This window comes from Schistocerca gregaria, unplaced genomic scaffold (genome assembly GCF_023897955.1).
Source record: "Schistocerca gregaria isolate iqSchGreg1 unplaced genomic scaffold, iqSchGreg1.2 ptg001227l, whole genome shotgun sequence".
NCBI classification, from domain to species: Eukaryota; Metazoa; Arthropoda; class Insecta; order Orthoptera; family Acrididae; genus Schistocerca; species Schistocerca gregaria.
In genome coordinates this window covers 1-15061 of record NW_026062549.1, presented here as the reverse complement: position 1 = coordinate 15061, position 15061 = coordinate 1, and the positions used below count along the sequence as shown (strand labels likewise).

Below are 15061 nucleotides of genomic sequence, written 5' to 3'. Positions count from 1 at the left end.
AACCCCTCAACGTATTCCCCCCCCTGAAACCCAGGAGGCTTGAAAAATGCCTTGATCACGTAGTTCCCCGTCTTATTTTGGCAGCGGTAAGTCTTCAGGAAGCGAGCCTTACTCAACGGCACACTTTCTTCTAAATTCATCGGCAGCTTGTTCAACGGCGGCGCCGACGTCACGTTGGTGTTCCCCATGAGTTTCTCTTCGAGCTGTCGATTTTTTTGACGGTAATCGATGCACTGTTAGAATTACGCCAAAAATCCGTCGACATCAGCCAGCGCAGGGTCTTTGAGCGGCAGGCGAGAAAGGGCTAAAGAACAGACTGGTACCTGTCGAGATTTTCAAACGGGTTAAACGCATCGCCCTGGCAAGACACGCATCGCCCTTCCCTCGCACTGGTCGATGGCAACACCCCAAGCATGACCGAGGTACTCGTCAACCGAAGCTCGGGCACCATCCCGGTGCGTGGGCTTGCTCCACATGCATGATAAGTTTTTTTTTTTTTTATGGCAAGACGAACTGTGCCTTTTTTTCAATTGCACCATCATGGGCGGATTGTTCAACAGTTACATGAAGGAACTAGATAGCTTGTTCGACTCTCTCTATAGACCCCTTTTTGACCACTCAGGTACTTTCTCTTTTGAAAAACTCGCGGGAGAGGGAGGGGAGGCGACACCATCTTTTTCAGCGCGTGCATTCGGTCGTTCTCACATGCGAACAACTCTGTGTCACGTCATGTCACGCAGCTTTTCCCGTTGACACCATCGAGGACAGAAACAGCTTCACCATCAAGGCCGACTTGCCCGGCGTGGACAAGAACGACATCTCTATCACCCAGAGGCAAAATGGCCTGTTGATCACGGCGGAGAGACCATGTATCCCTCAGACTCGCGGCGCAAACGTTTGGATCGAGCGATTCTGCGGGTCTATGCAGCGCTTTATCCAACTGCCTCGAGGCGTCGATGACTCGAGCATGTCGGCGTCTTACGACAACGGTGTGCTCACAATAGTGGCCGAGAAGCACCCAGACAATTCTCAAACTATCAAAATACACTGAACTGTTCTATACATAGATTTTTGCACAGGTTGCTTTCTACACAACTCCCTGAAATAACCTTGTGCGCGGTCTCAATAAAAAAAAAAAGTGTTTTAAGCGAGCAGAGGGGGGGAACCAGCGCCGTTCGACGTGCGCCTTTTTTTTCTGCCCGGTACGCAATGCGTCAGGGGATCCTCGTCGGAGGACGGGCGAGGCTGCGTACGCGAGATCACACTCCGGAAGGGGGAGAGGGGGGTGTGCATGAGAGCGCGCCTCAAGAGAGAGATGCACACACACGCACACACACACGCATATAAAGCAGCAATGCGGCTTTTCCTGCGAGGAATCCTCGGACACGATCGATGCCGGTTATTTTCACCCTTTTGGTTTAGTGGAGTGGTATGTGTGCATACACATTATTGCGCACACACGCATTCTGTGTCATTTATTTTTTTTCTTTTTAGTTTAGCCATTTAATTTTCTGTTATTCATCAATTACAGTCACGTCTGGTAGAGCCGGCTTCGTCGAATCTTGGCACGAAGCACATTAGAAAGCGATGTCGACAAGGCCGCAGAACACTGAAGCGGAACAGCCGGGCGAGTCAGTTCAAGAAGTGAAGTCTGCGCTCGCAATGCCCGGTCAGCAGGAGCAGGCGTCCGGGTCTGTCGCAGACTTTGACGGCAGAGCAGCCGAAACGGGAGAGGTCTCGAGAGAGGAGGAGAGGCAAGAAGAGCTCCGAAATGGAGAAGTAGACACTGAAGAGAAAAATGTCACCGTTTCCCCCAGAACGTGGAACATTTATCTGGGGGAGCTCGTCGCGAACGTCACCGAAGATCAGATCAAGCAGCATTTTGCTGCCTGTGGCGAGATCAGAGGGGTCAACATTATCCGGGATAAGACTACGGGATTGTGCAGAGGTACGGGACCGTGATCTCTTTTTTTTTCTTTTTACGGCTTTTTTTCGGCGCGCACGATGCCTGACGCCTTGGAGCGATGCCTGACGTTTTTTGTATCCCCAATGCGCGCCTTGTGCAAAAAAAATTGTGTACGCGGTGTATTGGACGGTCTGTTTGTGTACAGGATATGCGTTCGTACATTTCGGGTCGCCGGAGGCGCAGTCTCGCGCGCTGTCTCCGGAGTTTAATAGCCCCGTGATTTCCGTACGTGAGGGAGAGAGGGTGTGTGTTTGTGTGCGCGAGTGGGTGAACTGACAGACGCGTGTGGGTGTGCAGGGCCAGCCGGCGAAGGTGAAGCCTTCTGACAACAAGCAGACGCTTTTTATTGGGAACGTGCCGATGAACATGTCCTCTGAAGAGCTGAAGGCGGCGTTGCTCGAGCTGTGCAAGGGCATCACGACGTGCATACAAGTGGAGTTGAAATCGAGCAGCAGTTCTGGGAGCCTGTCACGGGGGTTTTGTTTCGTGACGTTTGACTCGTATGAGACTGCGGAGGCTGCGAAGAAGGTGTTGATGAGTGCTATAGTTCGGGATCGTCAGTTGAACGTCTCCTGGGCGGAGAACTCGAATCGTTCGTCTGCCGAGGACGATCCTCATTCGAAGGTGACGACGTTGTACATTTCCAATTTGGGTCCGAACGTCAACGAGAAGTCTCTGGCTTCTATGTTCATGCAGTTTGGCGAGGTGTCCAAGTGCGTGGTAGTTAAGACGCCGGTTGGCGAGAATCGGGGATATGGTTTCGTGACATACAAGGATCGGGAGACGTGCTTGCAGGCGACGAAGCACCTTCATAACGCCGAGCTGGATGGTCAGAAGATCGGCGTGACCTTCGCGAAGACCAGCTCGTCGTCTGGGTCTTTGAACAGTTCTGGCATGAAGTCGAGGGGGATGAGAGGGAACGCACATCGTGGAAGCGGCATGCATCATGGCAGTCACGCTATGCGGTCCAGCGGGTCCGTACAAAGCTGGTCCGCTCCGTATGGACCGAATTCTGGCACAAATAGCCTCTATTATGGTGGTGGTGGCAGGGGTGGCGGATATGGATCTGGTGGTGGAGGTGGATACGGACCTGAACCTAGTGGCGGCTTGAGTCATGGCAGACCTGATCGTTCGATGAGGAGCGTTCAAGCTCCGCCTACTATCTCTCATCCCTCTCCGACTCCTCCGACATATTCACCCAGTAATGTTCCTACCGTGTCTCCCTACTCGTCTGGATATGGTGGGTATCTCTCGTCTATGAATTGGTACGCGTCTGGCGACCCTGTGATTCCTTCTATAGTCAACTCAGCAACGCCTTATCCTCCTCCTCCTCATCAGAACACCAACGCCGCTCCGGTTCCACCGTCCAATTATCCTTCTTACCCTTATGATTCTTACTATTATTACCATCCTAATTACAATCAGCCTCCGGCCGGTGCACTCAACATGCAAACTCCTCCCTTGGGCGCTCCTGGCGCTCCGCGCTTCTCCTACTGACAGTCACTACTGGGGGCTCTCTGTTTTTTATGTTCCCTCCCACTGCGATGCGATGGCAATGCTCGCCCGCGACTCAGAGAGAGAAAGAGAGAGACGGGCGTTCCTTTAAAAATTTCAGAATCAATCTGCGCACCGGCAATCTCTCCTCTCCCATCTTAACGAAGACACTTTTCAAGATACGCACGCTTTGCCGCTTTCGACAGAAAGAGCCCCCTCCCTCAATGCGAGTCTCCTGGCTGCTTTTGCCTCCTCTCTCTATCCTTCCCCCTCAAGCACAATCATTTTTATTGTTTTTTAGTCTCTCTTTTTGCCCCCGCATTGTCGTACCAACCTATCTGTCTCGCGGAGAGCGGTGGGGCTCTAGGGGCGCGCACCACTTGATTGTTGTTGTCCTCTCCCCACTCCGCGCGCTTGCCCTTATCACCCCTTTTCTTTTGCCTGGGCAAAAAACATTATACGCGTCTATCAGCGGCGGGCCTTTAGACAAAAAAAATCCAGACCCTACGATTCATCTCTGGAGGGATCCCCCCGATATTTGCACTATCACGTACTCAAGATCCCCGTGACCACGAGCCAGTCTGATATCTATCTGTCTCTCCATTTGCGTGCGCGCCTAATGCAGTTTCACACACGCACTTCGTTTATGTGTACACTCTCCCCTCCCCCCACACGCGTGCGTGTTGTCTGTCCACACACATACATACACACACTCTCTCTGTCTGAACCGAGCCCCTCCTCCGAGAGGAGGGGGTTTCCCGCTTGGACGTCACTGAAGGATGTTTTGGCCCCTTGGACACCACGAATGGGCACGGCACGAGCCCTTCCACTTAAGCGTTTTTTTTTTGCACATATTACTGGTGGTGGGCTGTCAAGCGCAAGAGGGAACAATGTGTGCATTTTGAATAAAGAAATATCGCGCACCAGTCGAAATGCTTCATTTTTCGTTGTTGTTGTTGAGAAGGGGTGTGCGGCCGATGGATTTGCTACGACGGGTCTTCTCGCTGTGTCTCGCGGCCCAGGCGGCGAACTTCGCGTTGGAGGGCGTTTGGATACTGGCGACGAGGGACGCGTTTCGTGCTGAGTTTCGCGAGCATCTGTGCAGAGTGTGCGGCACGGTGCCGTACATGCTTTTGTCTTTGGTGCTGTGCCACACGTTGTTCGTGATGATGGCGCTGTTTACCAGGTGAGAGCGGTATTGGGACGGTTTTTTTTTTTTTTCTCGGGCGAATTGTGAACTGACGAGGAATTGTACCGCCGAAAGTTTGTTTGACAAGAGGCTTTTGCAGATTTTGGGCGTTTCGAACGGCGTCGGGTTTTCGGCGGCGCTGGCGGTGACGGTGTTTTTGTGGTGGTCTCGGTTCCAGAGCGACGTCGAGTACTACGTCGCACTTGGCGCGTGCTTGGGGAGCAGCGTTGCGCTGCTCTACACGGTTTGGTTTGTCTGGCGTTTGCTGGAGGAGGAGGGGAGTTGCGGGGAGGTGCGTGGAGCGAGTGGGTCGTGGAGTGAAGGGGGGGAGAGATGGAGGTGTTTCTGACGCGGGAGAGGGTGCGTTGCAGAGGGGATGCAGGGTTGGATTGTTGGTGCTGGCGCTGCCGGTCGGTACGATTTTGTATGGGAGTTACAAGGGGGGGTTGGTGTTGGGGGGGTGGTTGGGGTTCGTGACGGTGGTGGTGCACGTTTTGTCGGTGTGGAGGGGGTTTCGAGCTTGAATGTAGGGGGCGTGGCTTGTTGTTGTTTTCTTTTCTTTTTTTTTTTTTGAGAGGAGGAGAAAGGGGGGAAAAAAAAGGGGGCGTCGCTCAAAGATGTCTTGTTCCGAGGACTCGAAGCGATTGGAGTGGGGGGAGGATCGAGTGCCGAGCGTGTGCCAGTACTGCTTTAGGGTGATTCGCCTGTGCGGGTGCGTCGAGAGGTTGGCGGAGGAGGGTTGTACGTGGGGGGGGGGGACGTGTGTGTGCGTGTGTGTACGAATGGGGCTGACGGGGCGTAGGGGGGGCGTTGGAGAGAGAGTGCGAGTTTAGGGGGGCGCGGGTGGAGGGCAGGAGGAGGTCGGTGTGGCAGGGGGAGGCGAGGAGGGGAGGTGGGAGCGAGGAGGCGGCGAGTGGTGGTGGGGTGGGCGAGGGGGACTACGGGGTGTCTAGGAGGAGGTTGGTGAGGGGCGTGACGCTGCCGGTGTTGTCGAACGCGGTGAGGAGGGGTAGGGGCGGGGCGGAGTTGGCGTGCGCGTCGACGCAGGGGGGGAGGGAGAGGGTGGAGCAGTGGAGGTCGGGGGGGAGTGAGGAGTGTGCGGAGTGCGTGTGGTTGCCGAGAGTGGAGGAGGCGGCGTTGAGGAAGTTGTACGAGAGCGCGTCTATGGAGTACGATTTGGACATGCCGTTGTGTGAGGAGTGCGCGACGGTGTGTTTGGAGGTGGTTTTGGAGGAGATGACGAGGGCAGAGGAGGAGGAGAGGTACTACGAGGGAGTGGTTTCGAGGCTGGAGGCGAGGGAGGAGGGGGATACGGAGGGCGTTGACGAGTTGGAGAGGGAGTTGGATGAGTGGGTGGAGAAGTTGGAGGAGTTGAGGGCGAGAGACGCGCGTTTGAGTGAGTTGGAGAGGCGCGTGAATTCGCTGAATGATCAGTTTGTGGCGGAAGAGGAGAGCTACTGGAGAGATTATTCTAAGTGGAAAATGATAGAGAGCGGGTTGTGCGCGAGGAGGTGGAAGATGTTGTGCGATTCGGAGAGATTTGAGGGGATGTTGGAGAGGTTGAGGTCGTTGTATCCGTTGAACGACGTGTTTCACATATGGCACGACGGGCATTTTGCGACAATCAACTCGTATCGCGTGGGGACTCGCGCGCCGGGGAGCGGCGAGGTGGTGCCGCATCAGGAGGCCTCGGTGGCGCTAGAGTTTTTGGCGATGGCGGTTCAGAGGATATTGACGGTGCTGAGTCACGCATGTTCGGAGTGGGAGATCCAACTGAGTGGGAGCGGCGCCTGTTTGGTGCGGAGGCCTTCTGGGGAGCGGTACGTGCTGTGTTCGGAGAAGAGAGGCGTGTTTTCGAAGTTGGTGGTCAAGACGTCTTTCGACGTCGCGTTGTGCGGTTTGGTGTGTTGCGTGGCAGAAATTGGCGAAGTTTTGCTGAAAGCGTCTGGGTTCGAGTTGCCGCACGCGGTGGAGCGGTGTGGGAAGGTCGCTGGGAGGTGCGTGAGGAGGGCGGCGAACTCGGAGGAGAGCTGGACGCAGTGTTTGTGTTGTTTGACTGCGAACGTGAAGGCGATTATTTGGTGGTGTTCGGAGAATCGGGATTTGACCGCTCAGCTGTAAAAGAGGGGAGGAAAAAAAAAAAAAAAATTGGCTAAATGTCCCTGTGCCGCGCACATGGTTCAGTTTATTTGACTTGTCGGGGATGTGCGAGATGCCCGGAGGTGCGGCGGTCGATTTGTTTGAGCTGCTTTCCGTGTGCGTTGACTTGTCTATGAAGGCGGGCGAGGTTGTGCGAGAAGTAGCCCGGGGCGAGATGGGCTTGCACGCCAAGGACGAGCGTACGGAGGGGAATGGCGCGGGCGTGCTATGCGAGGAGCAAATTGATCGGACGCCTTTTCTTAATTGCGCGTTTTTGAAGACGGAGATTTGACAGGTGTTGTACCGACGCTGAACGAGGTACAGTCTGGGGTGGACGTGGTGACGAGCGCGGACTTGCTGGCTCAGGGTCTGATTGAGGGTTCGTTGGTGTGCGAGTTTCCAGGCCTGCGCCTGGTGGGCGAGGAGGTGGTGGGTGCGGACGATTTGAAGGCGGTGCCGGCGGACCGGTCGTTGGTGTTTCGTCTGGGAAGAGGTGGAGAGGTGCAGAGGAGAGTGGTTGATATGAGCGAGGTGGTGGTTTACGTAGATCCGTTGGACGGGACGCGGGAGTACGTGGTCGGCGACAGGAAGTTGGTGTTTGTGATGATTGGGATATCGTACAGGGGCGTCGCCTATGCCGGGGTGGTACATCAGCCATTTGAGGGCGAATGCGGTCGGACGATTTGGTGCATGGAAGGGTATGGGTGTTTCGACGACCACCCCGACAGGAGCGAGAATTTGTTGACGAGGGTGGCGCCCAGTCGCGATACGGTGGTGTTGGTGACGACGAGGTCGCATCACAGCGAGGCAGTCGACGTGGCGTGTGCGTACTTGAGCGCGGACGAGGTGATTCGCGTGGGCGGCGCGGGGTACAAGATACTTTGCCTGGCGAGAGGAGTCGCGGACGTGTACTGTTATCCTTCACCTGGGACGAAGAAGTGGGACACGTGTGCGCCGGAAGCGATTTTGAGGGTGGCTACAGGCGGGAAGCTGACAGACTTTCAGAACTTGCCAATTGACTACGACGACACCGAGAACGTGGAGAACTACGGCATTTTGGCGACGAGAGAGAGTGAATACCACGCGGTTTGCTCGGAGAGGCTGTTTGGTGGGGGCTTTTGCCGGTGGAAGGAGCTGAATGAGAGAAGGTGAAAAAAAAAAGAAAAGAATTTTCATTGTTTTCATTAAAAACCGAGAGAGAGAAAAAAAAAGAGTTTTCATTAATTCTCATTGACCGAGAAATTTTAGACGCCATAATCGTTGACGAGGGTGTTTTGAGAAGCGCTGTCTAGTGTGTTCCAGAGTTGCGTCCAGTTTTCGGGTCCGAGTTGTTGTTTGTAGTCGCGCATAACGGCAGAGATAGAGTGCTTGATAGCATCGCAGTGATTGACCCAGGAAGTGCAGGCGCCAACAAAGTAGTTGAAGTCCTTGAGGAAAGCGGCGGGGTTGGCGTTGACAACGTTAAGGAGCCCGGCGAAGGCGCTTTCTTTTTCTTGGTTGTCGTCGAGGTCGCGAAGGACTATGCACCAGGGCTTGGCGAGGTGTTCGATGCGCTCGGCGAGGAGGGCGGAGAAGCTGAGTGCAAGTCTGCCGAGGAGGATGGCAGCGTTTTGATGGACGTTGCGGTGAAGGACGGAGTTTTCCAAAATTCTGGTAGACCGAGTGACGATTTCGGACGCCCAAGGTCTGAGTTGGTCCGGAGCCGTCAGAGAGATTTCACCGAGGGCCCAGAGAGCGTTGTTGGAGACGCTGATGTGAAGGGAGACGCGGACGTTGTTAACGAGGATGGGGATGATATCGCTGAGGACAGGCATGAGGTGAACGATGGAGTGCTTGGAGAGTTCGCCGATGAGCATGAAGGCGGCTCTGTTGACTTGGTAAAGGGAGTATCTACAGACCTGAATTAGGAGTTGGTTGAGGTTGGTTTTGGAGACGAGGTCGGCAGAGCTGCTGCCGAGGGAGCCCACGATAGAGCCCATGAGTTCGATGACGCTCACGAGGAGGTTGAGGTCTGGATCGGTGCATTTTTGGATTTCTTCTTGGTTGGAGCATTGTTGGAGGACGATTTGGTGAGCGACGCGGTACCCGCGTTGAAAGACGGGTTCGGCGAACTGAGCGAATCCGGGGCCAAGGCCAGTCGCCACGCGGGATATGCAGTCGATAAGAGGAACGAGGTCAGGGTCGTCATCGGAGAGGATGTTCCATTGGTCGATAAGAGGTGGCATGAGCGTATCTATGATGACAGGTTGGTTCATGCGTTCTTTAACGGCTTCCGCCAGAGATCCGATAGAGTCATACAGGACGATTAGTCCTCTGCGGTGAAGGAGAGGATACGCCTTTTTGTAGGTTTGGATCATGGACTCGGCGAACGGCGCCATGGCTTCTTGAGCCTCGTCGCATAGTACGGAGAGGGCGGAACAGGCCGCCTCCATGACTTGTTTGTGGGTCATTTCGAGGACGTGGTTGAGCAGAACCAGGACGACCGGTTGAAGAAATTCCGCCGAGTTGCTCGGGTCCGTGATCCAGGGGGCGTACCTGGATAGCGACCAGCAAGAGATGCTCCTGATGAGCGGATGGCGGTCGTCCACCAGCTGCAGGAACATTGGGATCAACTCCGGAAGGATATGTTCATATGTGCTGAGGACAGCGTCCGACACGGCACCGAGCGCCAGAATGCTTGCTTCTCTATCGAGCCAGTCGTCGCTCGACAGACCCCTTTGGCAGAGAGGAAGTAGTATGCACAGCAGGTCCGCGTCGAAGCAGCAGTGAGAGAGATAGTCGAGCGCCTGCCCGCAGGACTTCCTCAAGGACCATTGAGATGGTCCAAAAGTGTCATCTGACCTCTTGTCGTCTTGTTTGCCATAGCTAGGGTTCGCGCTTTCTAGTCCCTCGGGTCCTATCACCTGGGTCTCCTCTAGCTCTTGCAGCTCCTCGGGCGAGTACCTCAGTCCTCGAAGCAGCACAGGCAGCAGGGACTGGAGGTGGTTCTGCAGCGTGTGGTGGCAGAACTCCGCGTCTGCCACAGTCGTCCAGAAGTCGGACGCGACCAGCGCGATGCTCGAGTCGGAAGAGGCGGTCATGTTTATCATGTAGACGATGATGTTGTCCATGTGCGGCGAGATGGCGGGTATCCTGCTGAAGACGAGAGAGGAGAAGGAGCGACAGATGACGTCGAGTATGCGCACGTTGGGCGGCCTCTCAGCGAGCGCGAAGAGCACCTGTGATCATCGCGGTTCGACGGGGGCGCGCGAGTTCACGGGGCGAGTGAGAACGAGGGTGGCGAGAAGAAAAGTGTCAAAAAAAGGTGTCAAGAGAAAAAGATGTCAAAAAAGGATGTCAAAAAAAAAAGTGTCAAAGTGTCAAAGCGCCGGTGGTCGAGACGCGTGCCTTTAGGTAGTCGTTGATGACGACCATGAGGACGGGGGGAGCGATGGGGAGAAGGTGGAGGATGCATCTGAGGGAGAAGAATTTGATGTTGTTGTCGGGGTTGGAGCAGAGGTAGATGAGTTTTGGGACGATGCCGTCCAGCGGTCTGTTGACGGGGTCGTTGGCGAGTTCGTTGCAGTGGTCTTCGAAGATGCGATCCAGCGTGGAGAAGGCGCCTTGGAGGAGGACTTGGTCGTCACCTTCTAGAGACTGGTTGAGCAGGTCGATGATTTGGGTCCATTGACTGATGCTGATGTGACTGAGGATGGTGGTGATGACGTTTCCGGCAATTTCTCTGAGGGCGCCGCTGGGGTTGCCGATGAGACTTGGGACGTGTCGTTTGATGTAGGTTTTGCTGGCGTCGGGGATGTTGTTCCAGTATTGTTGGATGTTTCGCTTCAGGATGATGCCCGCCATGGTGCGAGTGACTTCGGGTTCATTTTGGAGGTGGACGAAGATGAAGCAGAAGTAGTTGTTGACGTCTGGCCAGGAGCTGTATTCGTTCAGTTTCTGAGGGGGAGGATGCGCGAGGAGTTAGCACGAGGAATTCTGACAGTAGAGAGAGGGGGGAGTTGGTGGAGGGGGAGAGTGACGTCAGAGAGGTTTAGAAAAAAAAAAAAAAAAAAAGTGTCAAGTGCTTGCAAGGGGTGTGTGTACAGTGATGGCTTCTTGTATGTGCTGTTGAACAGGAGACCTCGCTACGTTGGTGAGGTAGAGGATTTTTTGTAGTAGGTCTGGCGCAGGAGCCCAGTCCTCCATGGTGCGTGTGGTTTAGAGAGCGCTTGCCGTGGAGGGAGCGGCCTGTACAAAAAAAATGACACCTTGCCAACAATTGAAAGCAAAAAGTTGTTGGAATAAATTGCGCGGGTTTTCGAGTTGGGGGGGGCGGTGCGCGCGCGTTGAGGTGCGGTTTCGACCGGTGATGGGCGAGGCGGGGGGAGGTCCGCGGGAGGCAGATAGAGGGAGAAAAAAAATACTGTGGGGAGGGGATACGCTGAATAAAAGTGTGGGGTTTATTTAATTTTTTCAGGTGGTGGTTGCTTTGCCGGCCTTAAGGACTTCGTCGACGAGGAGCAGTTGGGAGGCGACCAGGCAGGACGACTCTAGTAGGTGGGTTTTTACCGCGAGACTGTCCCATATGCCTTCTACCGAGGGGTCCATGGTGTCTCCGGTTTCCGTGTTCAGTCCCACGAGGTGTCCTTGTTGGTGCTCGTTTTCGAGGAGCAGAAGCGTTTCTACGGGCTGGAACCCGCTGTTGGCGGCCAGAGTTCTCGGGATGATCAGCAGAGACTTCGCGAACGCCTCGATGCCTAGCTTGACACCCAGGGAGGTCGAGGAAGATTGGTAGGAGTCCCTGAGCCGCATGAGTTCCGAGTGGGCGGCCATTTCGAACGCGCCGGCACCGGGAAGAACGTACGAGTCCTCGATGGCGCTCTTGACGTTTCTGAGCCCGTCTCTGGCGGCGTCTTTGATTTGGTTGATTCCGTATAGGTTCGGTCCTTTGAACAAAATAGTACAGGAAAACGGATTCGAAACTTGTTCGACAAAGGTGTACTTCTCTTCGCCTAGAGTGTGCTCATATATGAGTCCGGCGAATCCCAAAACCTCCGGAGAAAGGTTGTCCACCGAATTGACGGCGAGCCCGCCGCACGCTCTCGTCAGACGCTCCATGTTTCTTCTTTTCGCGCGGCGAAGCGCCAAAATTCCCTCCTTGGCCAACATGTCCAGCGCGATCGGGTCGATCCCCTTCTGGTTGACTACCACGAAGCCCTCGCCCTCCTTGCAGACCGAGCGCTTCAACTCGATGACTTTCAACACCCTGTTGTCCGTGAATCGACGTTCGCCCTCGATCATTCGGTCTCTCTCTTCCGGCACCTTCCACATCCCTATCCCCGTCTCCTCCGTCTTCTCATACTCGAACGACACGTTGCAGGTCAAAATGTGCGCGTTGGTCACCCTCTTAGGCATCCCCGAGTGTCTGGCCCCGTGGTCCATCACCAAGCCCTTTATCAACTGCGTGTCCATTTCCGTCCTGTGCAACATGTGCAGGTTGGTCTCGATCATGTGCAGGTCAATCGGCTCGTCGTCTCGCTTGATCGTCAGCACCGCATCCACCACTATATCGGCCAACCTGTCCGCCAATTCGCGGTCCAACTTCGTACGCAAAGACGTCCTCGCCAAGGACGTCAAAAACTCGTGGTCCCTCCAGTCCTTCTTCACCTTGATCTCGTCAATCCACTTCATCAAGTGACTCTTCGACACCTCAAACCCCCTCCGCCAACAACCTCGGGTGCATCCCCTCCGCCAACAACCTCTCCGACTGCGACAGCAACTCGCCTATCAACAACGCTATCGACGTGGTCCCGTCCCCCGTTATCTCGTCCTGCACCCCCACCGTCCTCGCTATCAACGACGCCGTCGGGTGCTGAATGTACTTCATTCCCCCCCCATCGCGCCCGCAATCAACCCCCGTCAGTACAACACGAAAAAAAAAAAAAAAAAAAGCGTACCCGCCTACATACATACCACCTCCTTCAACAAGTTGCCGCTGTCCTTCGTGAGCTTGATGTCCCCCCCTCCAGACACCAACCTTTTTCGGGATAAAAAAACTCACGGGTCAATCTTCCGTCGGCTAGCGCGCCGCCCCGTCGCGAGCAAACCCCCATCCGCACGCACATCTTCAGCGTCCCCCGGGGCCCCAAATTGCTCTTGACTATGTTCTGCAGGCTCTTCGCCGCAGATATGTTGAACAGCAACGCGTGGAACTTTCGAGCCACCTCGTTGTTTTCATTGAGAACTGACACCGCCGCCATCTTCGTAAAAAATGAAAACGCTTCGCGTCCAAGTAAACTCTTCTCTTTTTTTTTTTTTTCCGCCCCCTCCCCTCGCCAAAAAAGAAAAACCCCCCAGTTCCCCTCCAAAAACGCCCCGAGCACCCGCTCGCCTCCCCCAAACTCCAACCACACAAAAACACCCGCGCCCCACCTCAAATGACATCTAAAACTCCCTCTCTATTAAGAAAGATTTTGCACACCGAAATAGACCGACTCTATCAAAATGCGGCGAAGCACAAAACGCCTAGCTCTGCTTCTTCTCCTCAAGCTCCTTCATCTCCTTCTGCGAATTCTCCCAAACCTTCTTGAACTCTTGAGCGTCTGGACAAAACGGTCAGCAAAAAAAAAAAACCACACGCATGCACACACACCCCCACCCCACGCAACGCACTTTCCAACGTCTGGAAACGAATGGCATATATGTCCTTGCTCGGCTTGTTGTAGTCCTCGGAAAAATCTACAGGGCAGTTCCAGATCCACGAACGATCGTTGTTCGCATTGGGCTGGAGATTCATAAACGGAAGAACTGCAAAGAACGAGTCAACGACCGTCCAACTATTTTTTTCTTTTTTATTCAATCGTACCATAGTGATTTCCACAAATTTTGTAGGTTTTATCTCGGCGCATCAAAAAGCGAATTTTTTTTGTCTCTCTGTGTTTCAGCAATCGAGCAAATCCTGTTCCTCGCTCCTTCCACTCCTTTCCCGCCACGTCGAACCGATAGAGCTTGGCACGCCTAAAGAACCAAACCCCGCGTCAGCTCCAACCCCGAGGCGGCAAAAAGGGGACGCCCCTGCCACCCTACTTTCAAAACCCCAAACTTTTACGCGCGACATCAACGCGCCGCTCTGCGGCTCGGAAGGACCCTCCCTCCCAAAAAAAAGCCCTCCCCTGAGACCAACAAAAAAAAAACGTACACGTTCAACAAGACGTCTTCATCGTCCTCCCAGTCTTGTGGATGGCAGAGTTAGTCAACACGTCAGGCGCTTCCTCTAACACAGAAGACTCCGATTCACCATTCTGAACATTTCCGACCGACTTCTTAGAGGCTGAGGACGCGCCGTCGACAGCCGCCGTATCAGCACCCTTGTCCCCAGAGACGACAGGTGCCGGCGACGAATCGGACTTTGTATGATCCCCTTGAACGTCCGCCTTCGCGGCGCTCTCGGATGACTCTCTTTTATCAGACATAATCGTGTGGCTAAAAAACAAGTCGTCCCTTAAATGAAAGTGTAGGAGGAGAAAAAGTGAGCGAAAATGTGTATCGTAAATTTGAATACATACAAAAAACAATTTTTTAAAATTTCCCTCGCACCCCGCAGCGGTTTTATTTTTCTGTACGCCCAAGTAGTGCTCGAAGGCCCGTCGATTCTCTCGCCTTCGCGACGCAGGAGAGAAAAAAAAGAAAGCAAAAATAAAAAAAATACATGCACATCCCAACTTTGTACAACATAGAGAAGAGGAGACGGGATGCGTCGCCAACAGGCGACAAGGACCGCGCACGTTAAGACTTCGGTTTTCTTCTATTCACAAAAGGGCGTGTGCCGAACGAGTCGGAAACTGACAGAGACGAAATTGTTCGAGTATTAAAAAAAATTATGGGAGAAGTTGTGAATTCTCAGAGAGATCTTCTTGAGGCGTGCCGGATTTCATGTCGGAGCACAAAACATAGGCACATTCGCCATGCAAAGACATATCCAGTCCTAACTCTTCCTCCTCCGGAGATACTTTGAGCCCTATGGTTTTCCTCAGAAGTAAAGCGATCAACAGTGTGACGAAGGCGGCGTATGCAATGACGACCGCAACGCCAACCATCTGTTTCTCCAACAATCGAGTGCCACCACCGGCTATCAACCCGTCTGCTCCATTGGGATTGAGGTTCTTCCTCGAGCATATTCCTATGGCCAACGAGCCAAGTATACCCGGTATGCCGTGCACGCTGGCCACGTCTAGTGCATCGTCAATGTGGAGCTTTTCTTTAATAACCCACACCGAAATCTGTCTCGCGTGTGT

At 54.1% G+C, this 15061-nt stretch overlaps 5 protein-coding genes and 1 long non-coding RNA gene across 7 annotated transcripts; 3 read left to right on the top strand and 3 right to left on the bottom strand.

Annotated features, from left to right (window-relative positions):
• The first annotated feature begins 1500 nt into the window (after window positions 1–1500).
• LOC126329935 (heterogeneous nuclear ribonucleoprotein A0-like) lies at window positions 1501–4923 on the top strand. Its single transcript, XM_049996243.1, has 4 exons — window positions 1501–1948; window positions 2112–2191; window positions 2264–4646; window positions 4725–4923. Exons 1-3 carry the CDS (start codon window positions 1588–1590, stop codon window positions 3461–3463), a joined length of 1641 nt encoding a protein of 546 aa, XP_049852200.1. The 5' UTR covers window positions 1501–1587; the 3' UTR covers window positions 3464–4646; window positions 4725–4923.
• A 908-nt stretch (window positions 4924–5831) lies between these two features.
• LOC126329940 (beclin-1-like protein) lies at window positions 5832–6770 on the top strand. Its single transcript, XM_049996248.1, has one exon. The coding sequence runs from the start codon at window positions 5832–5834 to the stop codon at window positions 6768–6770; it is 939 nt and encodes a 312-aa protein (XP_049852205.1).
• On the top strand, window positions 5996–8003 carry LOC126329939 (3'(2'),5'-bisphosphate nucleotidase 1-like). Its single transcript, XM_049996247.1, has 2 exons — window positions 5996–6988; window positions 7069–8003. The coding sequence occupies exons 1-2, from the start codon at window positions 6853–6855 to the stop codon at window positions 7938–7940; spliced, it is 1008 nt and encodes a 335-aa protein (XP_049852204.1). The 5' UTR covers window positions 5996–6852; the 3' UTR covers window positions 7941–8003.
• On the bottom strand, window positions 7964–11032 carry LOC126329938 (transportin-1-like). 2 transcript variants are annotated; one of them, XM_049996245.1, is made up of 3 exons: window positions 10872–11032; window positions 10176–10724; window positions 7964–10006 (listed from the first exon to the last, which is right to left on the bottom strand). In XM_049996245.1, exons 1-3 carry the CDS (start codon window positions 10971–10973, stop codon window positions 8033–8035), a joined length of 2625 nt encoding a protein of 874 aa, XP_049852202.1. In that variant the 5' UTR covers window positions 10974–11032; the 3' UTR covers window positions 7964–8032. The 2 variants fall into 2 exon arrangements, with proteins under 2 accessions (XP_049852202.1, XP_049852203.1); XM_049996246.1 differs by having other exon boundaries at window positions 10176–10763; window positions 10872–10943.
• A 187-nt stretch (window positions 11033–11219) lies between these two features.
• Window positions 11220–13033, bottom strand: LOC126329936 (T-complex protein 1 subunit zeta-like). The gene is given in 4 exon segments (XM_049996244.1): window positions 11220–12485; window positions 12487–12648; window positions 12741–12804; window positions 12891–13033. Coding segments are annotated over 4 exon segments (1608 nt in total). The 5' UTR covers window positions 13028–13033; the 3' UTR covers window positions 11220–11240.
• Window positions 13034–13200: 167 nt separating this feature from the next.
• Window positions 13201–14297, bottom strand: LOC126329937 (uncharacterized). The gene is made up of 4 exons (XR_007562595.1): window positions 13966–14297; window positions 13633–13784; window positions 13440–13574; window positions 13201–13369 (listed from the first exon to the last, which is right to left on the bottom strand). It is a non-coding gene; the product is annotated as an uncharacterized LOC126329937 (long non-coding RNA).
• Between the last annotated feature and the right edge of the window lie 764 nt (window positions 14298–15061).

Coding starts and splice junctions, on each gene's coding strand:
- LOC126329935 (XM_049996243.1), top strand. CDS start 1,588: ATGTCGACAAGGCCGCAGAACACTGAAGCGGAACAGCCGGGCGAGTCA. Junction 1,949..2,111: donor GACTACGGGATTGTGCAGAG/GTACGGGACCGT, acceptor GTTTGTGTACAG/GATATGCGTTCGTACATTTC. Junction 2,192..2,263: donor TTAATAGCCCCGTGATTTCC/GTACGTGAGGGA, acceptor GTGGGTGTGCAG/GGCCAGCCGGCGAAGGTGAA.
- LOC126329940 (XM_049996248.1), top strand. CDS start 5,832: ATGCCGTTGTGTGAGGAGTGCGCGACGGTGTGTTTGGAGGTGGTTTTG.
- LOC126329939 (XM_049996247.1), top strand. CDS start 6,853: ATGTGCGAGATGCCCGGAGGTGCGGCGGTCGATTTGTTTGAGCTGCTT. Junction 6,989..7,068: donor CTTGCACGCCAAGGACGAGC/GTACGGAGGGGA, acceptor GCGTTTTTGAAG/ACGGAGATTTGACAGGTGTT.
- LOC126329938 (XM_049996245.1), bottom strand. CDS start 10,973: ATGGAGGACTGGGCTCCTGCGCCAGACCTACTACAAAAAATCCTCTAC. Junction 10,725..10,871: donor ACATACAAGAAGCCATCACT/GTACACACACCC, acceptor CCTCCCCCTCAG/AAACTGAACGAATACAGCTC. Junction 10,007..10,175: donor TCATCAACGACTACCTAAAG/GCACGCGTCTCG, acceptor CGATGATCACAG/GTGCTCTTCGCGCTCGCTGA.